Below are 26,441 nucleotides of genomic sequence, written 5' to 3'. Positions count from 1 at the left end.
TTTCGTGAGAAATCATCTTCATCGTCTGTAGTGGTGCATGTTTTCAAGGCAGAAGAAACATCAGCAGTTCTTATGGGGCTGCCTATCAACCTGGGAGTCCCGAGACCTGGCTCTGCCCTCCTTCCAGCAGGTAACTAGTTGAGTTACCAAAAAAAGCCAGGTCCACTCCCTGGTCTGTGTCTCTGTAAGTAGAATGGCAGATGGTGTGTTTCCTAAGGTGCCTTCCAGCGTGGTCAGCCGCTGACCTGTTCTCTGCACCGTGCCAAGTACAGTGGAAACAACAAGGAAACGCCAGGCGCATTTGTAACCACTAGGGTTGCAATCTAGTTTCAGACACAGGATGGAAGCTGACAGCGCTGGGCAGGGGTACAGACCGAAGGCATTTGGAAGGGTGGTTCCAAATCCCTCAGGGTGCTTGATGTGATCTGAGGAAGACACAAGCAAAAAGGCACGAGGTTGCTGAGAAAAATCTCAGTGTCCGTGTCCTGGATTATCTCACCAGCCGGAAGGTGGAGGATGGTGTCCTGAGTTTGCAGAAAGATGTGCTGTGGTTCACAGGGGCTTGCCCAGCTTGGACTCGACACTTAGGTTCATTCAGTTTTGTCCTCTGTTTCCACCTTCCTGATGCACCCCCTTGTTTCTCCAGAAAATTTGCAGTGAATTTTTTGGAAAAACTTTATAGAAGGAATAGATGCTCACTGAAGGTAATTGAAATAGTACATAAGATGAAGAGCAAAGGTAAATCTTTCTTTTCTTGCTGTCTTTGGGGTGACCGCTATTTTTTTTTTTTTCTTTTGGCTGCGTTGGGTCTTCGTTGCTGCGTGCGGGCTTTCTCTAGTTGCGGCGAGTGAGGGCTACTCTTCGTGGTGTGCGGGCCTCTCATTACGATGGCTTCTCTTATTGCTGAGCACGGGCTCTAGGCGTGTGGGCTTCAGTAGATGCAGCACGTGGGCTCAGTAGTTGCAGCATGTGGGCCCTAGAGCGCATGGGCTTCAGTAGTCGTGGTGCACGGGCTCAGTAGTTGTGGCTCGCGGGCTGTAGAGCACAGGCTCAGTAGTTGAGACACACGGGCTTAGTTGCTCCACGGCACGTGGGATCTTCCTGGACCAGGGATCGAACCTGTGTCCCCTGCATTGGCAGGTGGATTCCTAACCACTGCGCCACCAGGGAAGTCCCAGGGTGACCACTATTTAACAACTGCTGTATTTCCTTTCAGATCTTTTCCAGTATACATGCAAATATATATGTACATTTTGGGGATATTTTTAAAAAACAAAAACAAAATAGCATTTGATACATGCTGTTCCACAGCTCTACCCCAGCAGTACACAGGGACAGCCTTTTATGACGATACATTTGGATATGATATACTCCTTTTGCCCTGGGAGAGCCAGGTACTAATAGCTCATGACAGCTGGCGTTGACTGTGCATTCGCCGTGTGCCAGGTCCTGTTTGCTAAGCTCGCCACACGAATTAGGTCTTATGATTTTTCCCAACCACCCTGTGGATGAACACTGTTATTATTAAACATTTTACTTGATAAAACTGTAGTAGAGCGCAGCTAAGCTGCTTGCTCAAGCTCGTGGCATTATTTCCAAGAGAGACAACACATTTTTCAAAAGTCTTGTTAAATTGAAGTAATTTACATTTGCTCATTTCAGGAAGTATTTATTGAGTGCATCCTGTGTGTTGGGTGCTGTCCTGGAAGCTTTTCCTGAAAGCACTTTTGGGATGGGGTAACAGTGAGACGGTCCACAGGCACGGGGCCCCACTCGTGCAAGGAGGGAGGGGCCCTGTGGGGAGCAGAGGGCACACGGAGGGGGTCTCTGGACACTGCTTGCGACGTCGATGTTTGCGCCACTCTGGCCCGAGGCCCAGTTCTTGTACAGACGCTTCCAGAGAGACCTGATTTTGATTTAGATTATGGCTCACCTGAGACCGAGTGACCGTTGATTTAAAACTGCCCGAGTCACGGCCTCAAAGGTTAGTGCTGGTGCCCCTCTAGCTGGCCTGCTGTCACCCCCCGACTCCTGTGGAAGGGGAGCCACCCAGGGACTAGAGTGATGTGCCTGCCAGCAGCTAGGTGGGTGTCTCCTGGTAAGTGGATTTGATGCTGTTGGGATGGATCAGACTTTCCTGCTCTTTCCCACTTGGAAGAAAACTTTTCACTTGTCTTTGGGTTTTGCTGCGGGGCTGCAGGGTTAGAGCAGGGCCTGGCAGTTTGCTGGTTGATACACATGTTCTGCGAGCGCAAAAATCACAGAGCTCTGGGAAATGTGGACAGAAGTAGCACTCAGGGCAGTGGGGTCACGGGTTATAAATGTTTCTGTAGCAACGGCATCAGACTCGCACACAGTGGCATGGGTTTCTGCTATATGCTTTCCCTGCTATTTTGGCAAGTTTGATTTGGGTGTCTCCCGTACAGAAGCCATGACATCAGCTTCTGCCATCAAGTATTTATAGCAGTTGGCCAGTTGACGTGGGTCACTTTTTGGGCTGTGATTTCTGTAAGGAGGTGGTAGCTCTCCTGTCCAAAGCATGCTGCCCGTTTCAAGGTGTTCCCGATTTCTGAGCACCTTGGGAGATGGTGCTCTGGATAGAGGAAGTACCCTCCCCATGCGGTGGTCTCTGATGACTGTACAAGTCAACAAGGCCTGTAATGAGTGTCGTCCTGGCATTTGCGAGGTGCCAGACCTCTGTCCTTCCTGTGCCTCCTCTTCCTTCTCCTCCTTCTCCCTGTTTTCTTTCTTTCTTTCTTAAAAACATTTCTTATGAAAAATTGAGCAAGTATTTTGGTTTCCTTCATTTGCTGTTCTTTGCTAATTGCATGAAGAGTGAGCCTGGGACAGTGAAAAAGTTTTTACTTCCCTTCAATGATGATAATAGCTACTCTTTTTTATTTTTTTTTTAATTTTATTTATTTATTTATGGCTGTGTTGGGTCTTCGTTTCTGTGTGAGGGCTTTCTCCAGTTGCGGCGAGCGGGGGCCACTCTTCATCGCGGTGCGCGGGCCTCTCACTATCGCGGCCTCTCTTGTTGCAGAGCACAGGCTCCAGACGCGCAGGCTCAGTAGTTGTGGCTCACGGGCCCAGCCGCTCCGCGGCATGTGGGATCTTCCCAGACCAGGCCTCGAACCCGTGTCTCCTGCATTGGCAGGCAGATTCTCAACCACTGCGCCACCAGGGAATCCCGATAATAGCTACTCTTAACTGAGAGGCTGACCGTGTACCAGGCATTGAGGAGTGGCTTTCAGTCCTCACACTCAACCAGCTGGGATAGGTTGTGTTTCCCCCCAGTTACTGAGGCGGGTGTTCAGCTCAGAGTGCTTGAGGGGCCCTCCCAAAGTCACACAGCTAGAAAGTGGCAAAGTCGAACTAAACACAGATTGTCTGCGTCAGACAGATGGTCTGATTCCAAAATGGGCTCTTAAATCCTGGGGCCAAGGAGCTGAACTTGGATTGGAATTGCTATGATGTAGAGGGCCTTTTTGTATCTTTGTTATTGACCCTAGACATTTCCTTGAACTAAACTTTCCTGCCTTCAATAAATACGAAGTATTTGAAAGTTTAAATTTCAGCCCTGAATTTTGCAATATAGAGAAATAACACTTTAGGTTTGCTTTGGATATAAATATTTATTTTCCAGTCACAGGGCTTTACAATGATGACCTTTCCCCCCACAATTAATGGGAAATAAAACTAATTAATAGACACACATACTAATCATTTTAATTATTATACATTTTTAGCTGTTGTTCAGGCTTTGCTTGTGGTACTCATGTCAACAGGATCTGATATTATAGGTAGAAATCAGAATATTTAGGAAAAAATACTTAGAGTTATATTTTTCAAACTTTCAAACTAGACATTTTACATTGTTCAGTATACAATTAGAATTAAAGCTTCACAAAACAATACTTACCTGTAATATGGATGACACGCTAGCATATTTTTAATTTCATTAAAAAAATGGAGCTCATTGCCTGGAGCAATTGGACATCCACAGACCAAAAAAACAAAACAAAACAAAACAAAACCTTGACCTAAACATCACACCTTATATACAAAAATTAACTCAAAATGGATCACAGACTTAAATGTAAAACTATAAAGCTCTGAGGAAACAAAAACATAGAAACTCTTTGAGATTTAGAGCTAGGCAAAGAATTCTTCCTTGGACTCGACACAGAAAACACAGGCCATAAAAGGAAAAACTGATAAGTTGGATGTACTGTAGAGCACAGAGAATATAGCCAATATTTTGTGATAACTTTAAATGGAGTATGATCTATAAAACATTGAATCACTATGTTGTACACCTGAAACGAATTTAATATTGTAAATCAACTATACTTTAATAAAAATAAATAAATCAAACATCTGAGTTATCTGTGCAGAGGGAAAAGAAAAGACTGTGTTAAGAGGATGTAAAGACAAGCTACAGACCAGGAGAAAATATTTACAAACCGCATGTGATAAAGGACTAGTATTTAGAATATATATTAAAAAAACCTCGAAATTCAACAGTAAAATAAACAATCTAATTAGCAAATGAGTAAAAGACATGGAGACATTTCATCAAAGAGGATGTACAGATGAGAAGTATGCACATGAAAATATTTTCAACATCATTAGCCGTCAGGGAAGTGCAAATTAAGACCACAGTGTGGTATCACTACCCACCTACAGGAATGGCTAAAATAAAAAACAGTGACACCACCAAATGCTGGTGGGGATTCAGAGAAATTGGATCGTATGTGGCTGATGGGAACATAAAGTGGTGCAGCCACCCTGGAAAACAGTTTGGCAGTTTCTTAAAAAAAACTAAACATGCGGGATAGTTAGGGAGTTTGCGATTGACATGTACGCACTGCTATATTTAAAATGGATAACCAACAAGGACCTACTGTATAGCACAGGGCACTCTGCTCAATATTATGTAACAACCTAAATGGGAAAAGAATTTGAAAAAGAATAGATACATGTATATGTGTAACCGAATCACTTTGCTGTACACCTGAAACTAACACAACATTGTTAATCAACTATGCTCTAATATAAAATAAAAAGTTAAAAAACAAACAAACAAACACAAAACTAAACACGCACCTACCATAGGACTCAGTAATTACAATCCGGGACAAATTTATCCAGAGAAACGAAGACTAATGTTCGCACAGAAACCTGAACGTGAATGTTCATAGCAGCTTTATTCATAATGCCCAGAACCTAGAGACAACCCAGATGTTTTCAGGGGCTGAGTGGGTTTATCCCTGAAGGGCTGTGGTACATCCACTCGCATGGAACACTATGCAATAAAAAGGAACACATTAATACACACAATAACCTGGGTGAATCTCCAGAGAATTATACGGAGTGAAAAAGAAAGCCAATTCCCAAAGTTTAAATAAGTATAGGAATCCATTTATATATAGCATCCTTGAAATGACAAAATTGTAGAAATGGTGAGCAGATTAGTGGGCCAGTGGTTAAGAAGGGGGGAGGAGGTGGGTGGGGAGTGGGAGTGACTATAAAAGGGCAACTGAGGAATCCTTGTGGTGCTGGAAATGGTCTGTAATTAGACTCTTCTGATGGCCAGCATCCTGGTGTGAGATTGTACTACAGTTTTGCAAGATATTACTACTGGGATAAATTGGGCAAAGAGTATGTGGGATTACATGTGTATGTATAAGTGAATCACTTTGTTATACACCTGAAACTAACACAACATTCTAAATCAACTGTAGTCCAACATAAAATAAAAATTAAAAAGAAGAGTGTATGGGATTTCTTCTTCTTTCTTATAACCGCATGTAAATCTACAATTATTTCAAAATAAAAAGTTTAATTATTAAAAACATGCTGGCTGCTAAGCATTCAACTGGTTTCATTATTTACCGGAAAACTCTTCTAGAGGAATTTAAATAAGAACTTTTGGCTTTTTGAAAATCATTGAGGTTCTTCTGAGATTTTATTTGCGCATTATAAAGAAATCAAACAATGCAGAAAAGTACACACGTGAATGTTTTAAAAATCACTCTAATCCCACCCTTCAGAAGTTACCATAAATTTGAAAAGTATACTATTTCCTTCACCACACATTTAATTTGCTTTCCTTCTGAAGGCTGTCATGGCAGTGATTACTCTCATTTTGACATTAGGAAATCAAGGCTTGGAGGATTTAGATGACTCGATCAAGGGCAAATGCTGAGTTAGTGGCCAGGGGCAGAATGGCTCCTCTGCGTTAAGACCCTTCCCAGTATCTTGTCTCGGGCCAGCCCTGCCCCTTCCTCTTCTTGTCCCTGGGAGCAGTGATTCTCCAAGGGCGGTGCTCCGGCCCGCGCATCTCTGTCACTTGGGAGCTTGTTACCAATGCCCCCACCTGTGGAATCAGAATTTTTGTTTTGATAAGGCCTCTGAGTGGTTCTGAGGATACTCTGAAGGGTATCGCCTTGATGATGTTTGAACAGCAGACTGGTGCACATTAAAAAACAGAAAACGTGGGCTTCCCTGGTGGCGCAGTGGTTGGGAGTCTGTCTGCCAATGCAGGGGACACGGGTTCGAGCCCTGGTCTGGGAAGATCCCACACGCCGCGGAGCGACTGGGCCCGTGAGCCATGACTACTGAGCCTGCGCTCTAGAGCCTGTGCTCCACAACAAGAGAGGCCGCGATAGTGAGAGGCCCGCGCACCGCGATGAAGAGTGGCCCCTGCTCTCCGCAGCTGGAGAAAGCCCTCGCACAGAAACGAAGACCTAACACACCCAAAAATAAATAAATAAATAAATAAAAATTAAAAAACAAAACAAAACGTGAATGAACTTTTGCTACCGCTTCTGCTGCTCCTTCACTGCAGGCACTTCTATTGTGATTCATGGATTGCCTGGTCATTTGTGTCTCTTGTTCGGTTCTGAGCTCCAGGTTGTGGAACAGGTTCTGCAGGGGCGTCCAGCTCATCCAGGCACTCAGACAGCTGTTGACTAGGTAAAGGAGCCGGTGAACTTGACATGTTGATGATTGCTTACATTCTGTCCCAGCCTCCAGCATCTGGAGACTAGCCACCTAATGGCGGTTGCCACCGAGTTCCTTTACGTGCCTTCCTTCCCTTCCCCAATTTTAAGTGTCCAGTCTGGTCTGTGCTGGACTTGGGAAATCAAAAATGATCGCATGTGTCCCTCACCTGGAGTTGCTCCTGCATCTCAAATCCAACCTATCCACATCATTCTTCCAGACCTGCTTCTCCTGCCTGGTTTGTTTTTACTCAGTTTATGGCATCCTTACTCATCCGTCTTTCAGACTAGAAACCTCCATGTTCTTATTCCCCTTCTTTCACCTCTGGGTCTAATTGGACCTCACTGTACATTTCTTTCAACTGTATTTTTTTCCTCTATCTAGCCTCACTGTTATGGCCCTGGGCTAGAACCTCATCGTGTTGCATTTGTTGTAATAAACATTTTATTCCTTCTCTGCCTCATCAGAGAATACTTGCCGCCCTGCATTCCCACATCGCCACTAGAATGATCTTTTCCGAAATGCAAACGAGCTCGGCCTACGTAACCAGCTCAACAAGTGTATGCTTTTTGTTAGAAATTTTATTACCTATCTTTGGGCATCCCAAGGATTCTAGGGAGACAAACCTGCTCATTTCTAAGATCAGGTGAGAATCCCTGGAGGGACCAGGTGGAATGTTGGCAACAGTATTGGTTCTAGAAATGACACATACGTGCTGCTGTATTGAAAATGGATAACCAACAAGGACCTACTGTAGAGCACAGGGAACTCTGCTTAATATTCTGTAACAACCTAATTGGGAAAAGAATTTGAAAAAGAATAGATACATGTGTAAGTATCAATATAACTGAATCACTTTGCTGTACACCTGAAACTAACACAACATTGTAAATCAACTCTACTCCAATATAAAATAAAAACTTAAAAAAAAAAAAAAAAGAGGCCCCTTGTCCCGGTTCTCGTCCTCTTCGCTGGAAAAGTCACTTGATGTCTGTGAGTTTTGGTTTCATTCTCTTAAAATAGGGGTGTGATGAAACATACCCTGCAGTCACACAGGGCTGCTGGGAGGAGCAGAGGAGATGCAGGGCGGAAATGCTTTGCAGCCTGTAAAGCGTTCCGTGCATGTGAGGGGCGGAGCGGTGTAAACAGCATTTCTGGGATAATTGTATGAAACGCTTTAAAGCACGGTCGTAGGTCTGCCTGATGACACCCGTGGGTGCCTCCTATGACAGGGGGGGCCCGGCTCAGCTCAGAGTCTCTCCTGTTGCAGAGTCAGAGGTGCCCAAGAGGATGCCCCTCCCCCCGCCCTCAGCCTAGAAAAGACGAGGCTCTTTCCTGCCTATATTTGGTGGCATCAGCTCGGTGCTTTAGGGACGACGGGAATGAGCAGTGGATTGTGGAGAGGAGAGCTCACTGCCCACTAGCCAGTTAGCCTGCACCCCACGGTGACGGGGCGGGGCGGGGAGAACGGGGAGGGGAAGTCGCTTCGTGGTAACTTGCCAAAGGCTTTCTGAGCCCGTCTGCTCACAGAAGTGACCAGCGTGAAAAGTAAAAGATCTGTTAGAGGCAGATGGACTGTATTAGTCCCGTATATTTATGGCTTTTGTGGCCTCAAAACAGCCCGTGACAGAGCTGCCAGGACTTGATAGCTTTCTGGGGAATGCTGGGTCAGCCAAGGGGCTGGGGAAGGGAGGGGAGACCGTCCATGCCCTGCTGCTCTGACCTGGCTCTGGTTACTGAAAAGAGACGCCTAAGTGGGATCTCGCAAGTACTTTTCTTAACCTCTTTAGGCTGCAGTAATTTTCACCGGTAACAGCAAAGGGCTTCTCTGACAATTAGATGAGATTAATGCAGTAATGTATGTGGAAGTTTAGGAGGCTTGCAGGAAGTGAGCTTGAATTAGGGGCAGTGAGGAGCATTTGGCACGTAGAAGGTGCTTCAGATGTTTGAGGAGTGAATGAATGAATGCATGAACGAACGTGCAAATGAATGATAATCCCTCAGCTGTTGGGGTGAGAGTCAGAGCACGTGTGTCCCGCTGTCCCAGGCTCCTAAGTAGGATGCGTGCTTAGTTCTCTGCTTTCCCTTTGGACTTTTTAAGAACGGGAAAAGGTCCTTCCTTGAGTTATTTTTCTGGTCAATGGCAGAAGCTGCTTTTTACCACTGTTAGACTCTGGAGCTTGAAGTAACACCTGTCTTTTTGTACACTTGACCCTCTCATTTAACTGTTGGCCACCCTGAGACCAGAGAGGAGGATGGACACTTACCTAAGGTGACATTGCAAATTGGCCCCGGGGGCCAGGACTAGAGTCCGCAGCCCCTTGATTCCCAACAGCTCTGTTTTCTGTATTGCGCTGCTTTTCTGTTTCCACCCTTGACAAAACAGTAAATCTAAATCGTACTGTGCTGTCTCAGCGGGGAGGGTGCACTTTAAGTATGGCAGGTGGCCCAGACCTGAATTTTTCTTTCATGCTGCGTTCTCATGGCTCAGAGTTAATCCCTGGCTACTGACGGGGAAGATAAAGGAAGTTGTTTTGTATGTAAACTTATACAAGAGTATTTTTCCACCTGGGAGTTTATTTGGTTTGGACTGGAATAAATCTCTGGCACTGGTTTCTTTATCCTAAAAGCAGAGAGAACTGTAAACACTTTTTTAGGGGGTTGAGCCTGACTTGTCTTACTTGACCTGGGTTCCTAGTGCTTAGATTCTCAATAAGTGTTGGTGAACCGGGCGGAAGTGTGCGAGTGTCAGGGCGGTGGATTGCGCCGCCTCTCCTGAAGTGGAGGGTGCACGCTCACTGCACACCTGTTGAAACAGAATGGAGCCTGGGCATCTGTAAGTTTTAAAAGAGCCCCAGGTGACTGTGGTAGACGGTGAGGGTTGAGAACCCCTGTCCAAGGTGAGTGGGAGTCCTAGGTAACACAAGTGTTTTCTGCTTTCATCAGCTTAGAAGGGTTTTGGGTGCTTTGGGGTGATTAAAGAACATTGTGCAAATAGATGTGGAACTTACATAAACGCCATATCCTGCTACCATCTACCATGAATATGTTTACCAGTCCCTCAGTTTATTCTGATGTCTACGCATTCTACTTTCTCTTCACGGAATAACAATTTGACAGTTAGTTATGCAGGGCTACTACAAGTCTGGTTTGATTGGCATGGAAGGACCTGGGGTGAAGTGCTGTGTAGGTATTTGTTGCACTCCTGTCTGGTCCAGCTCTGTGCCCAGCAGCTGATAAATATTACCTCTAAGCAAGGGCTGTGGAGTCAGGCTGCCTCGGTCTTGCTGACCAGCCGTGCAATTTGGGGAAAGTTGTTAAACTTTTCTGAACCTCACTTTCTTCCTCTATAAAATGGGAAAACAGGTGTCATTATCATCTCACAGGATGGTTCAGACGTGTAAGTGCAAACATGGGTATAAGTGCATAGCGTAGCACCTGTACCTAGCACATAGTAAGTGCTCAGTAAAGTTGTCATGATTATGTCATCATCATAGTTTTTCTTTTTTTATTAGGTTTTTTTTAATAGTTTAGTTTTTCAATGTACATATTCAAAGCTAATAAATTTGTCAAAGATAATTCATCCTTAGCCCGTGAGCCAAGGATTTCTCTAGTTTTAACTGGTAGGGTTAATTCACCACCTAAATATGGGCCTCTTTAGCACCTTGTTTCAAACGAATGTAGCCAAGGGATTTCACAATTGGAACCTTGCGTCTGAAAGCTGATTTTAATCCGTGTGAGTGATCAGTCCTGGAGCTCCATTTGTTTCTTTGGTTTCTTCCTGGACACTCGTCTGTGGTGAGTTCTGGTACTGAGGGGATGGTTTTATTGCGGCTTCATTAGTAACCTTAGGGAATATGATCTTATGCTGTAGGAAGCGCTGAGATGGTGTTATTTATGTGCCATCTGGGCAAAGTTATGTGCTTCCCATGGCTACCTGTGCTTTTTCTTCTTAGCTCTCTCTCATCAAGCTGATATTTTTTTCGTCCGTTCCCCATTAGACTCGAAGTTCTATTTGAACCAGGACTCTGGTTGTTCTTGTCACCGCCAGGTCCTCCGTGCTTAGCAATGTCTCGCACATAGTAGGTGCTCACTAAATATTTAGCGAATGATAATCCAGCTGAACACAGGATAAATCCACAAGTTAAGATTTAAGCTGTGTGGTATGAATCCGACATCAACCCAACTTAGTACATCAGTTTTGTTAATGCAAGTTGACAATGTTTTAGTAGCTAACTTAGTTCAGTAGTCATTTATTGAGTGTCGTACAGGCCAGGCATTGGGGCTAGAAGGATGATATCTGATCCCTGCCCTCATGAACAAGCGGTCTGGTGAGGTGGATGGACACACAGCTATGATATAAGATGGTACGGGGCGTACTGTGTGCCCTTGGAGCAGAGGGTAGGGTTTGTGCTTTATGAACATGGGTGACAAGTCCAAACACAATGGAAGTCACTTGTTACATATTCATGCTTGTATATTTTACAGGAAGCATCTACCTTTAAGTAGGTGCTAAATAAACTCTGATGGCTTTAATATGGATTGCATGGCTTTTGGCTGGGTCTCGTTTTTCTTTCTTTCACGAGGAAAAAAACCACAGGGTAGCATTGCTGCAGGAGCTGTGGACCAGAGGCTAGGCGAGTAGCTTTTGGTTCTGGCTCTGTCACTAAACCAGACTATTTACTTCCGTTACCTGGGCACCAGGAGGGCTGGGCCATCTGTTGTCGAAGCACCTTTGAGTTCTGACTCCGAGACTGATCCTTTCAATCCATCTTCCTCGGGAGTGGAGAAAGGACAGGGCAGTTTGGGAATTGTTCACCTGCGCTCCTGGGACTCTGCAGCCTAATTTTGGGTGAAGGTCGCCATCAGCGAGCTCAGGGAGAAGCATCCGCGAGCTGTCTGCTTGGTGCTCAGCCGCGAGGGGTCCGCAGTGTCTTAACTTTCCTTGGCGTTAGTGGAAGCGGCGTTGAGGTCCAGGCGTTAGCGGACGCTGAACTCATTGAAGCAGCACTCACGGAATCTCTGCCCTGAATATGTTTTCAGGATTCCGCCCAGCGTGATGTCTCTGGATTCAGCACAGGAAATTGAATATCATCATGTGACATTCGAATGCTCTTTTACCTTTGCTACAGGAATGTGCAAACACAGCTGTTGAGTCTAGCGGAGGCAGACCCCTTCTCTGCTCAGCCCTGCTCTAAGTTTGGGTGACTTCAGGCCCACGGAGGAGATAAAACGTGGTCTTGTATGTCAGCTTGCTTCTCTGTTGGAGACCTTGCGGGGAGTGACGCAGTGCCGGTCGAGGGCTGTTTGCACCCGAGCCCTAGACCCCGGCTGCATGTTACGTTGCTTTCGGTTGGGAGAAGGCGGGGGTGAGGGAGGGGAGGCTCTCATCTTGATTTTACATGGTTGTTATTAATGGTAACCATGGTTTCTCACGTTTGTGTTTTGCTTCATAGTTCACTAGGAATTTTTAAATCCATTATCTCATTTTATCCTCTCAGCAGTTCTGTGAAAAAGGCAGGTCCACGTTCATGCCTTCTGTTTTCCAGTGACTTTACCGTGACTTGCAGAAGTTGAGAGCCTTGATCAAGGTCGTGGGCTGAGTTAGCGGCCGAGCTGGGAGTAGATCTCGGACCTCTGGTGACCCCGTTCCTTCCTTGCTGTCACACCAGTGCTCTGCACCCCGTAACGACACACGTTCGGGTTAGTCTTCTGTGGCTCCCTTACATCTGGGGAGGGGTTCTGGGAGGTTTCAGTTCAGTTCAGAGCCTTTCGATGTCCCGTCCTCTGTCTCCTTCCTCCCGATGCGTGGGCATCCCTGAAGGCCTCAGGCTGACCTTGTGTGTGGGGCTGTGTGAACCTTCTGAATGAGCTGTAGACGGGGGACCCCCTGTGCCCACCTCCACATGCCCGGCTTGGACTGACCTGAACATCACTCTCCTTACAGGAATGGGGTATGGTGTGTGCTAGGTTCTTTTCTTTTTGATTCAAGCTAGTGAGGGCCAAAGTGGAAACCAGGGATGGCAGTTAGCGAGCTGCCTTAAAATCGTGATGTAGAATCTCGCGCTCCCCAGCGTGAGCTCCTCAGGGCTGTGGCCGGGTCAGGTTCCTCTGTGTCATTGCCGCAGTGCTACCTGGGGTCTGGGTCGCAGTCAACGTGTGATCAGTGCTCGCTGTGCCTGAGTGGAAGGCCAGCAAAGGTAGTAAATCTGGAAAACGGCAAGTCAGTTAAAGGCATTTTTACTAAAGACATTTGCAAAAGAAATCTTTTTAGAAAAGTGGACCTGTTTCTCGGTTGGGATTTAATTTCAGCTCCGAAAAGCAGCTGTGTGCCCAGAGGGCTTTGGGGTTTCGCTTCGTGACACATGAACTTAATTCGATGTTGTATGACTGTGTTATCCTTTTGTGGCTTTACTGGACCTTTCTCCCAAATGGAGTAGATTTGTTCTATAAAATCACGCTTCCTTTTTGAGAAGTCTAACAATAATTTTATGGGATGATCTCCTGCTTGTTCAACCCGAAAGATGACCCGCCAAGAGCCAGACACACTGCTTTCGGCTCTGGGAATGGGGTCTGCTTTCCGCCTTCGCAGCCGAAGGGAGAGGGATGCTGTCAGAGCTGAAAAACAGGACACGTGTCTGCGTCCTGGTCCTTCCCCTTTGCTGTTCCATGTCTCTAAGCTGGCATCTCTTTCAGCTTTTAGGAGCTGAACGGGTGTGTGTACACAGGCTGTAGGGAGTAAGGTGTCCTGGTTTTCTCCCGTCCGGCTCTCTGACTTTGGATAAGTCACATGGGGTCACCGAGTGACCTTCCCGTTCTGTCATGCTTTCCTCGAAGGGTTTTTGGAAGAGTCAGTGAGGTAATATGTGTGCAAGTGCTTTGTACTTTTTAAAAAACTGAAGTATCGTTGATTTACACAATTATATTAGTTTCAGATGTCCAGTATAGTGATTCAGTATTTTTATAGATTACACTTCATTAAAAGTTATTGGAAGATAATGGCTCTAATTCCCTGTGCTATGTGTACTTTTAAATTTTGGAAAATTTCAAGCCCGTGTGTATTTTTGAAGCATGTGTAATTGGCTGGGCTGTGGGCACTTGGATCTCAGGATGGTGCCATCTCCCTACTGGTAAGAGCGCCTCCTGGGCCTTAGCTATTGTGCAGACAGACAGTATGGTTCGTGCCTCAACACCTGCTTTCCGTCTGGGAGTCTGGAGCTTGACACGCCAGGCAGAGGGGGCCCATGGGACCAGCCCCCACTGAACTCTGCACTGGGTCTCTGACGAGCTTCCCTGGGGGACAGTACTTCACACGTGTTGTCACTGTGTGACTCCACTGGGAAAGGGTGCTGGAAGCTTGTGCCTGGCTTCCTCTGAATTTCGCCCCGGGTGCCTCGTCGGTTTGCTGACTCGCTTTGTACCTGCCCGCTGTGACAAACCGCAGCTCTGAGTGTGCCTGTACACTCTCTTGGGAATCCTCCTAGCCGACCGTCGACCCTGGGGGTGGTTGACAGAGGTCCTTTTCTTTTCTAAGCATTAATAAATATGTAGATGTTTTTAATAAAATGGATATTGTATCTTTTTGAGATCTCTTTTATCCAACAAATACCAATGAGCATTTTATCATATCATTAAATATTCTTTCAAAACATGATTTATAATTATCTCAAATTGTGTCTTAAAGGTTTATGCAATGTTAGGAGTTGGAATTTTCCAATTCATAGCGCTCTTATAGGTAATGAAAATCCTTGTTTGTAGAACTTGGTGTGCATCTGTGATTATTTTCCTGGGACAGATTGTTCTTGGAGTGAGAAGGTGACAGGACGTGATCACACGTGCGATCTGACAGACACGCTACATTGTTCATCGGAAAGGTGGTCTCCATCCACACCACTGTGAGCAGTGCACACGGGCAGCCCTGTCCGTGCGTCCTCGCTGATACTAAGTATGATCATTTAAAACAGTTATTGTCCATTTGATAAATAACTGATGGTATATTTTAACTTGCATTTTTGAGTGTCAGTGAGGTTGAGTGGTTTGTCATGTGTTCGTTAGCTCTTTTTTCTAACTCATCTGTTCATATCTTTTGGATCGAGAGTAGTGGGATTTTCCACCTTTTGCCCAGGTATTTTCTGCTGTTTATTCTGGGCTGTGGTGGTGATCTCTGAGGCAGAAGGCCCTACACCCTCCCTCTGCTGTGTCTGCTGTATGCCTGCACAGCCGGACGTCCACGGCCGGTGCTGGAGAAGTGGGCTTTGGTTAGGATGAGAAGCGTGGCATCTGTCACCCGCTGACTCAGCGCATCCTTAAAAAAGAAGGCAGCAAGTGTGCATCGCGGTTAGTATCTGCCGTGGGAAAGAGCCAGTGAAATCCCGGGGACGACAGTGATGGAGGTGGCAGCTCTTGGGAAGAGACTGGACAGGAGGAGGCCCTCCACATGTCACTGTTGCTGTAATGGTGTCAGTATCTCCGCCAGGATGGCTCCATGCCTTGATCAGGAAGTATGAAAAAGCCCCACAAAGGGAGAACCTGAATAAGTGAACTAATCCTGCAGAATTGTGAAAACAACTCAGGAGATGGTTGAGGGCAGAAGCGAAAAGTCAGTTGTGCCGAGGATGTCTTCAGGGGGAGGCATAGATCCCGTTGCGGCTGGGTTCTGCGGAGGCACATGTGGCTGCCGGAAGATGTTAGGGGGAAGATGTTAGGGTCGGCGGCAAAGTGCGATGCAGGCCTGGGCCAGCTGCCAAGGCGCCCCCTTCTGGCTAAAGTGGTCTGGTCTTTTACCTCCTTTCGGGGGACAGGCTGTCCGTACTCTGTTCATTTGAGGTGGTGTGGAGGTGCCTCGTGGGTTGTGGGAGTGTCACAGCTAAAGCCCCCTCAGGCCCCTTGGGTGATACAGCAGAGATAGCGTGTGGTATTCATCACACGCGTGTGCGGTTATTCCTGAATGCGAGGAGGAGGGCGCTCTGGAGGGACATATGACATACTGTTACCGTCAGCTGCCTCCGAGGATGGGATTGGGATTGGAGATTGTAGTGAAGGGGGAGATTTCCCTGTTTTGTATCAGTCTGAGTGTTTATTCTGCTGTTTTATTATTCTCTGAGTCTCGACTACTTTTAAGTTTTGATAACGTTTGCAACTAAAGCAAGATTTACTTTTGAAAATTTGAAAAAAAATACTGAATAACCTGTGACCATGGAGAAAATACGTGGTTGCCTCGTATTTTCCTCCTCGGTTTCCTCACCTATAACGTGGGGATGATGTGGTACTGATTTAATAGGGTTGGAGCGAGAGAAAACTCAGAGCCTGGCACCTTGTCAGTGCACAGTAAACGTTGTTATTATTTCAAGTTTTAGAGGAAAAAGTATTATGGGCTGTTGCCGTGTTGGAAAGAACTTGAACTCAATGCCGTATAAATCGTGTGGTGGGGAAGGCATCGCTTTGGGCATCAGGAGACTGCAGCTGTGTAATCTGGGTAGCTTTCTGGATTCCCTGCTCCCCTGTTCTCTCACCTGTAGAAGGGAAGCATGTCTGTGTTGCAGGACTGCGGGGGAGGGTTACAGGACATGTGACAAACCTGAAAGTTGCCTGAGGTGACAGAGCAAGAAAACGCAGGAAGCAGTATTTATCGGGAGAGCAAAGTGTTGTCTGTGTGTGTGGCGAGCTGCTGCCTCCTGTTTTTCACGTGTCAAGGGAAAGGGGGTGGCCTCGTGGAATCCATCTGACAGCCGTCTGATTTGGCCAGTTGTCATTTGCTGTCATCAGAGCAGCAGTTGCTGAAGGGACAGCTTGCCTTGATCTGCATATTTGGGTGTTTGTGCTATTTATAAACAATTAGAAAAGACGTGGAAGGCTGTGTACGCAAGCTGGCAAAGGCAGCAGAACACGGACCGTCTGTTAGCCCGGGTTGCACGTGCGCGGGCACAAGGCAGTGAAATAAACAAACACATTTGCCCCTATTTAAAAGTTTCTCTGAAAAAGAAAAAAAGGCTTTCAGCCATCGGCCATATGGTTTAGAGATTTTTCCTTGAAACGTGTGAGTTGGACTATGAGACATCTGAAATCTGAAGCTGTTTTAAAACATTGCCCTAATTTTGATGAGTTCCCCGCCACCGCCTCAGCACACGTACACTTTTTTTTTTTTTCCATTATGAGGAGGGAAGGATGGAGGGGAGGAGAGTGTCAGCTTGCAAAGGCTTTTGTTCCAGTCGGTCTGTCCTGTCCTTCCTCTGGTACCCTGTTCCCTGTTTACGTTTCAGGACGTGAGCCTCTCGGTGCCTTGTCCGGCGGTAGAGACATTCGTTCTCCCCTTTCCTGCTCTGTTTTTTTCTAGAGCATTTCTTGCTCTCTAAGGTGTTTTTTGGTTTGTCTGTCTCCACCTCTCTGAAGACCGAGATTACTGTCGGTTGTGTTCACTGCTTTGTCACCGGTGCCTGGCACGTAGATTAATCAATACTTGTTGAATGAATGGGCTGAAAAAAACCTGTCATTCTTCTTCCTTCTGCCACGTAATGAAAAATGCTTTTGGATGAAGCTGTCTGAAAGGGAATGGGGAGTAGTGTCAGCAATTGGGGTTGTGCAAGTGGCTGCCGGATGGCGTTTCATCCCAAATACTTCACCTGGAGGAAGGTGTGTGGCCGGAGTACAAGCACGGAGAGGGGTCCTTTGGGAAATTAGCTCAGTGCCCCAGCTTTTCAGGTAAGGGTGTGATGTTGCCGTCTGTGTTATGGGAAGGGCTGCTGGAGCCTAGACTCTCAGGCTTATAAAACCCAGTGCAGATGAAAATCAAGCTTGAGGCACAAGAAGGTGATTTGCCCAAGGTCACCCAGGTAGAGTTGGGACCAGGACCTATGCCTGTCTTCCCAGAACCTTTTAACTGCCCACCACATGCCCTCTTTACTGCTAAAGCCATCTGCCTTGACTCTGAATATGTAATAACAAGGGAGAAAATGTTCTCAGGTGTCCCAGGATGCAGAGAAAAAAACAACAACCCAGCAGCTTAAAATACTGTTCACAAATCTTGTATCCAGAGTGAGTGGCGCTTTTCCACAATTCCTTTACATTTCACAATGCGTTTCATTTTCTCATAAGTTTTATAAAACAGGTAAGACCAAAGAAGGAGTTGGGGGAACAGCAACTTTAGAAAAAGGAAAAAAATCAGATCAGGGAGTTACAATTTCTCTTTTATTCCCCATCTAGAACTTCAGGCTTCTGTCTGAGGTGCAGCTCGGACCCGATGAGGAACTACAGTGTGGCTGGTCTTTATCCACAATTTTAGAACAACAGATGCGGCTCCGACCCTACCCTCTAATAGTGGTCTTATTAATTTTAAATTGGAACGACGGGGGAACAGATGGCGAGGTGGGGGTGCGTATTTAGATGTTCGGCCATCGATAGCTTTTACTTCCGTGCATTGCATTGGGATTTGAGACTGGCTGAGCCCACGGAGCGCTGGTGATTATCTGTCCCCTCACCAGCTGGGTTCCTTTTCATCGCCTCCTGGGTCCAGAAGGATTGCTCCTGTAGCAGTTAGTAAAGATAGATTGCTGATTGTTTTGAAAGCATGAAAGTTTATTTGCACCACCCCAGATTCTGAAGCAGAGCTATCCAAAGGTTGTCTTCTCTAGTGTAGTTCAAAGCTGGGTGATTTTAAAAAATTACATTAGCCAACAAAAGTCTTCTTTACTCGTTAATTGTGTATATTATTGATGTGAGTGAGGTATACACCACTGCAGAGGCCCTGGGACTTTGTTGACGCGAAGATGTGAAACTTCCAACATAAACTGGATTTTCTAAACGATTATCGGGGCATGACGCCGTGCACCAGAGACGTACGTTTATTAAAGAGATCTCCTTCTGTTTTGTCTGTGTTCACAGTTTACGTCAGTGTTTAGAAAAACAGCAATAGAACGAGTCCAGCCCCCTGCTCATACCTCCATAAAATCCGAAGGAGCTTGCAGGGTGGCGCGTTCCCTGCCTCTCAGAGTTGGATGGCTCAGTCATCGAAGGTCCTTTCCCAGCTCCGTCACTGAAGGTCCTTTCCTGGCCATGCACCTTTCCCCTCCACCTCTGCTCTCTCACCAGAGGGATGGCCCTGCCGCAGTCTTCCGCGGCCCGGCAGGCCTGCGGGGTGAGGCGTGGAGCTGCTGCAGAGCCTGCCGACCCCGCGGAGGTCAGTCTTGCCACTGCAGCTGCATCTGGCCCTCGTGTAGTGCACAGGAAGCATGTGTCGTTCCGCAGAACAAGAGATGAAGGTGGTGGGAATGGGATCTCTTCATCACAATGCGCCGGGTATTTTAATCGTGGGTGGAGAGCCATGGAAAAGTCTGTGATACCCGACATTTGATGTCAGAAGGAAGTCAGGGATGTGGAATGAGAATAGAGAAAGTTCCGGTGTAACAGGTGCACCACCTTCATTAGATGAGCCCTTCTTCCACCTCCTACGAGGCAGACACGGACGATCGCCCCATCTCACATCTTGCTTATGAATTTGCCGTATAATCATGTGCAAAGTTACGTGATTCAGTGATACTTGTAATCATCAAGAATGTCCTTCTTGCAGGTTCTAAGAGGTCAGGATTTATTCAGTGTTAATTTGATATTGAGAGCTTTATTCCTGGTCAGATATGTAAGTTAGATGTTCTCCTGGCAGGGTTGTTGCAGGTGTGTGCTGTGGGTCAGACTTCAGGGAAGTACATGAGTTTGAATACAGTTTAAACCATGAATAACTGAAACACAGCCAGGTGCTTTGGGCCATATTGTTTACTAATCACTGTTATGCTTCTCAGTCAGGCCTAATGAATTCTTTTTTTTTTTTTAACATCTTTATTGGAGTATAATTGCTTTTACATTGTTGTGTTAGTTGCTGCTGGATAACAAAGTGGATCAGCTATACGTATACATACATCCCCTTATCTCCTCCCTCTTGCGTCTCCCTCCCACCCCCCCTCCCTATCCCACCCCTCTAGGTGGACACAAAGCACCGAGCTGATCTCCCTGTGCTATGCGGCCGCTTCCCACTAGCTATCTATTTTACATTTGGTCGTGTATATATGTCCATGCCACTCTCTCACTTCGTCCCAGCTTACCCTTCCCCCTCCCCGTGTCTTCAAGTCCTTTCTCTACGTCTGCGTCTTTATTCCTGTCCTGCCCCTAGGTTCTTCAGAACCATTTTTTTTTTTAGATTCCATACATATGTGTTAGCATACAGTATTTATTTTTCTCTTTCTGACTTACTTCACTCTGTATGACAGTCTCTAGGACCATCCACCTTGCTACAAATTACTCAGTTTCGTTTCTTTTTATGGCTAACAGACCTGATGAATTCTTGAGCCCTCCTACACACACACACACACACACACACACACACACACGCACACACACACACTTTTTTTAAAAAAAGACCATAGCCCTTTGGGTGGCCACTATCATTCAGGCCCCTATTTGCTGTCTCTGGTTCAAACGTATCCCAAGCCCAGTGTTCCTTCTGTTTCTCTCTCACTTCCCTGGTGTCACCAGTCAGCCTGCCTCTGACATCTGTCCTCAGCTCTTGGAAGCCACAGGGGCTGGGCGCGCCTTCACGATTACCAGGGTCATATCCTGCCCTGGGGATGGGAGGGAGTCGCCAGAGGCTGGGGCTTGTTAGGTGCATGTGCTATTTGTTAATGATGAGATTTTATTTTGTGCAGGGAACTCATAATGTGCTTAGTAGGGTGGGAAGTGTTTTGACTTCTGCCCTTCCTAGGGAGAGAGAGCTTGTGAACCCACCCTTGCTTCCCACAAGAAAAATACGATTTGCAGATCAGCACATCCTGTATTCCTGCACATTGACTGACAGCTGTCCTTGACCTCGTCATCATTCACTCAGCCACTGCTTCTTGAGCAGTGCGTGTGGCCCTACCATGGGAGGTACTCTGCTAGGCTCTAGGACCAACCCGTGTGAAACCAATGGTGCAGGGAACTAATATGCAGAACGGCTAGATCTTTGTAAGCGCCGTCGCGGGGATGCTGTCAGGTGCGAAACAGCTCAGGTATCACCTCGTCGAGGGGGTTACACATCTTATCAGCATGCTTCCATAGCTCTGCACCCCCTGTAAGGTGCTCATTACATCGTTGTGAAATTCTCTGCTCATGTGTCGCTCCTTTCTGTTCAGTTGAGAACTGTCTAAGGACAGGCTGTGGGCTATGGAGCCAGTTTTTTTTGTTGTTTTTTTTATTCACACTGCCTAGCACAGTAGGACAAGATAGGCAAGGGCTTGTTAGTGTTTCATGAAACAATAGATGGGCTTAAGGGAGTTTGTCCCCAGGTTGGCTGGGGGGACACAGGATGGGTTCACAGAGGGAGAGAGTGGGTTTTGGTTGTTTCACAACTCTTCCATTTGAAATAATTCAGACTTATGGAAAAGCTGCAGAAACAGTGCAAAGAATTCTTGTATGCTGTTCACCCAGATTTCCCCAAACATTTTACGACACTTGCTCCTTCTCTGTCTGTCTGTCTCTCTCTCCCTGTCTCTATTTTTTTTCCTGAAATGTTTGAGAGTGGAGGATAGGTTACTGGGGTGGGGTGCAGAGGTGGAAGAGAAGAGGTGAGTTGGGAGCCTTTCCAGAGGCAAGAAGGTGATGGCTTGGGCCTGGCTGGGAACAGCAAAGGAAGTGAGAAGTGGTTAGGCCTGGTCCATATTTTGAAGGGAGACCTTGTAAGATTTGCTGATGGGTTGGATGACACGAGTGAGAAAAAGAAGCTTTGAGGATGGCTTCAGGAATTTTGGCCTAAGTAACCAGAAGACCAGAGATGCTGTTACTGGGATGCAGAAGACATGGGGGAGGGGGAGTGGGTTTGGGCAGTTTTCGGGGGGTGGTTATGCTAAATCTGAGGTCCAAGTGCAGAGGCCATGAAGTGTTGGATCGAGAAAACAGAAAGCAGGACGCCAAAGAACACGAGTAATTCATAAAGATAGAATTAGCTGCTTTTATCATTAAGCAAAACAAATACTCTGCACGCAGAGCGGCTCCAAAGCTGTTGGGTATTTTCAGCTCTGTTTACCCGGGGTGAAACCTGCCGTCTCTATACATTTTCCCTCCAGTAGTAAACGGCCGGTATTCAGCTTGCATCAGCCATCGCACTGAGCTTGCTCTGACCTCCTGGTTTTCGTAAGTCGCCATCAGTTTCCTCTGACCTCTTGTTTTCATGATTCGTTGTCACCACCGCCTGTCCTTTGCCCCCCACATGGGATGCGCCATCTCCTTCAGCATCCCACAGGAAGGTTAGATTCAGTTCAGTTTCCCTGCAGAAGGCGGCTGGAAATATGAGTTTGGAGTTGAGGGCAAGGTCTAAACTGAAGGCAGACATTTAGGGGTGACCACTGTAGTTAAAATCATGGGCTTGGAGGAAATTACCCAGGGAATGAGCATAATTAGGGGAGGAGAAAAGCTCAAACCTGGGTCCCTTCAACATTTGGAGATGGGAAAGATGAAAATAGCAGGGGAAGCAAGGCGACAGAAGGAAAGGAAGGGGTGCCCGGAAACCAAGCTAGGAAGTGTTTCCAGAAGGGTGGGTGACGAGTACGCCGTCAGACGCCGCCAGGTGGGTGAAGTGAGGGTGGGGCTTGTGGTAGGTGCCACGGGTGGCTCTACAGGAGCTGTGTCAGGAGGGTGGGGACAGAGGGATGATGGAGCCGGACAGAGAGGGGGACGTGACGTAGACGTCTCTGTGGAGGTGGTTGGTTTGACTGAGTAAGGCTTGTTTTAGATGCTTGGTCATGATGGCATGAAGTATGATTTAGTATATCTTTTAACCTCTGGACCCTCACCCTGGGGAGCAGATGGGCATCCTTTAGCCAGAAAACTAAATGTGTATAAAAAAAAAATCTCTTTTAATTGTGGGTTGGAGGTGTTTTGGGCTTTACAAAGAAAATTACCTCTGTAGAAATGGGGCTCTTTGGATTAATTCTAAAAAGAAATATTTTGTAGGAGGATACATGTTTTATTATGTAAATGGTAAGGTGAGAGAGTGGGGTTTTTAATGGAAGCAAAGATTATTGAGCTGGTAGTTGCTAAAACTGCTAATATTTTTGAGAGAGAGACGTTGTTAATGAGATGTCAGTCTGTTATACATTGGTTCTGTGTCCTTAGGTAAATTATTTATCCTCTGTGAGAGTTTTCTCTTCTACGAAATGACAGTATCTACCCTGCAGGTTAGATTGTTATTAAGTTTTTTTTAATGACTTGTTTGGAAGAGCAGTTCTCCTTAGGTTTATTGGTGGTTCATGAAATATACAAGGGAGAGTAGATTTGGTTTCTCTGGGGCAGGAACAGCTATAGTTTATTGAGAGCTTACTATGTGCTGTGAATGCTCTGTATTAGGCAAGCTATTTAAAAAACAAAAAACAAAAAACCCGAAACCTGTTGACAAGGCTCTGCTCACCCTCGTTTTATGGAGGGGGGGATGATATGTCCCCGTGTACACAAGGCCGCATCCAGGAAGCGGTGGAGCAGAATTTCACCCCAGTCCCTTCAGCACCAGAGTCCGTGCTTTCTCGCTGCACGGGGACCACGCTGTCCCCCCATTTCAGTGGATCCCTCCCGGATCACGTGCATTCTCTGGGCGCCATGGCTCCAAACCCTGAAAGCTCCTGTGAGACCACCCGCCTTCTTTAATTGGCTTCCATTAACACACGGACATATGTCACCCGGACGTGGGTGCCCACGCCCTCCCCATCCGCACATCACGGTGCCGGGCCCCATCTGCCAGGGGAGCATGGCCGGGAGACAGACGGCCGTCCTGCCGCCTCCCTGGGGGTGAGCCCGGCAGCCCCTCCTTCCCCTCCAGTTTGAGCCCCATTCTGTACCTGCTGTCAGGAGCCCTGGAGGCTTGCCCTCTTCTGCTGTCAGAGAGACCAGGATGGAAGGAGAGCCTGGGACCTCAGCCTCTCCCGCTGGCATGTGGCAGGAACCGGATTAATTCAGAAGCCCAACTTCAGGCTCGTCCATGGGAGGCCTGTCACATAAGGGGGCCGTGAAGGAAAGGATGATGGACCAGATTTCCATAAGGAGTGGAAACAGTTACGGAGGCTGGTGGATTCAAACACAGATCATACTCTGTCTCCCTGTGATGCAGAGTCAGCATTAACAGCAGGAAAACCACTGCACTTGGGCAGTGGGCTGGGCCTCTCCTTTCTAACTGGCATCCCTGTTTTCTAGCTTTTACCGGGCTTGCCTTAAAATACAGTTCTTTCTCCCCCCCCCCCCCATTTAATGTACGCTTTATTGGTTGTAAATATTGGTACATATTGAATTTTTACAATTACTGCACCATGATTTTTAAAATGAGTTTTTGCTTGTCCCTCTTATTGGGCCTGTCACAAGTGGACTAAGCACTTCAATTATGCTGTGTCCCTATCAGCAGAAGCCCCCTAAAATACAACTCTTATCTGTCCCCGAGTTTGCACTGCTTTAGTTGCTTCTGCAACGTTGGAATTGTTTCCAGGGTCTTGGATTTCAGGTTTTCCTTTTCGGAGTTTATTTCCCTGAATACCCAGATCAGAGGTGAAAAAACTTTTTCTATAAAGGGTCACATTGTAAATGTTTTGGGCTTTAGGTCACTGTTGCCATCACTTTACTGTGCTCTCCTAGCGTGAAAGCAGCCTTAGACAATACATAAATGAAGGGGCGTGGATGTGCCCCAGTAAAACCATATTTACAGAAATAGGCTTCCGGCCAGATTGGGCAGTTTCCCCTCCACCCCCCAACTTAGATGGATGCAGCTAAGGATAAGCTGATGCACACATTGAACCCTGGTATCCAGTCATCTTAGATCTGGTTGAACCTGACCGTTTGGAGAACATCAGCCAGATGCAAGCACGTCTTTGGGGGTGTTATTCCTTATGGAGCTCTCTCCTCTCCTGCCTGCTTTGCTGGTGGTTTGGATTAGGGTTCTGTTGAGGCCTCCGGTGCTCACAGAGGTTGTGGCGGGAGGGTGAGTGATGTAGCAATGTTTCCGTTGTCTCTTTAAGGAGCGTTGCTGCTCTCTGCGTCTGCATTGGACACGCCCTTTCCTTGGTGCATCAGACTCAGTGTGGCTTAGGGCCTGGCTTCTCTAAGTGGAACCCGTGGACTGGGGGCTCCTGAGAAATGCAGGTTCTCAGGCCCCACCCCAGACCTGCTGAGTCAGCACCTGCATTTTCACCAGACCGCTCGGTGAGCTGTAGCCCATGAAAGTTTGAGAAGCACCAGTTTACAGTATTCCAGTCTTGAGGATGGAAAGGAAGCATTGGAAAAGACCCTTTTATCTTCAGCTTTTTAACATTGAAAGTGTAATCAACTGTAGAGCTGTGAAGGCAGTCTTGTGTCTTTTCAGACATCCTATAAGTGTCATAATTGACTGTTCTTTTCCTGACTGGAAAGGGATGTCACGGCCCACTAGTGGCGTGGTGTAAAAATTCTAGACTAGTTAAAGGTTTGAGGCTGCAGCGCTGCCCCCCCTCGCAGCATGACCGGGCAAATCCCTCCAGCTCTCTGTGCCTGAGTGTCTCCTGCGTGGTACAAGACAGTTAGGACAGGCTGATGTGTAAAGCTCTTATTGGTTGCAAGTGATCTATTTTATCTTTTACAGGCAGTGTGCTTTGATCCTCCTCCTGCCCCCGCCATCTCGGGGAGATTTGGAGATTTCTATTCCCTGTTCTCATATAGGCCCCCCTCCTCCCTTTCCCCTTTTGACTGATGCTCTGCAATTTCAGCGCAGCTGGCAGGGGTCAAGGGTGAGATCTAAGATGGGTTGTAATTGTAGAGCTTCAGAATTGCTGAAAGGAAAAGCCAACATGCCGAGGAGTCGCCATTTCCGTTTGTCGTTATGACATAGTTCTGGGGAGTTACAGGCGGTTGAGGCTTGCTCGCTGGGAAGGTCTAAAGTCTTAGAGGTATTTTCAGCATCCAGGAAGCCTCTGCCTCGACTTCATCTACCAGATCCAAAGGTCTCGTTTCAGATGACTTAATTAGGGCGGGCTTTTTGATTCAGATAAAGTAGCGGCTGGAGAGATGCTATAATCCAGTTGGAAGTGTGAAATGACGGCGTTTTATAGGAAATACCTATTGCCTCAGTTATGGGAAACATGATATCTTACAGCTGGCAGCGCATCCTAATGACCCTGGACCTCCCTCCCCTCTCCCCTCAGGGAGTGCAGAGCTCTGTGAGCAGCTTTCTCACCCTGGAACCTCTTGCCTCTCCTTCCTCCACAAAGCCCGCTGTCCCAGTCGTCACTCTGGACATCTGCAGAGCCTTAGGTGTTCCGACTGGGCAGCTGGTGGCCGCAGCACAGGCTGGCAGGGCAGTCTTTCATTCTGAGCAGAGAGGCCTCAGTGTCTTTTTAAATGATGCTTCTCCATTTGGAGGTGGTGCCAGGGCCCCTTTTGTGCCTGAGGGCTTGAATTAGCACCGT

General features: G+C 46.9%; 1 protein-coding gene across 3 annotated transcripts in view; it reads left to right on the top strand.

Annotated features, from left to right (window-relative positions):
• Nucleotides 1-26,441, top strand: part of AFAP1 (actin filament associated protein 1) — a 154,797-nt gene that overhangs the window by 16,770 nt on the left and 111,586 nt on the right. For 2 of the 3 annotated variants that reach the window (XM_082462558.1, XM_082462556.1), the window contains one exon: nt 647-704. The exons of the other annotated variant lie outside the window; for it this stretch is intronic. In XM_082462558.1, the coding sequence (XP_082318684.1) occupies nt 692-704 (13 nt within the window). In that variant the 5' untranslated portion in view covers nt 647-691. Of the gene's footprint in view, nt 1-646; nt 705-26,441 lie in introns of those variants that run through there. 3 annotated transcript variants of the gene reach the window in all.

Source organism: Balaenoptera physalus (assembly GCF_965194825.1).
Source record: "Balaenoptera physalus genome assembly, chromosome: 5".
NCBI lineage: Eukaryota > Metazoa > Chordata > Mammalia > Artiodactyla > Balaenopteridae > Balaenoptera > Balaenoptera physalus.
Note: the sequence above shows the minus strand (reverse complement) of the source record. Positions and strands in the feature narration are given on the sequence as shown.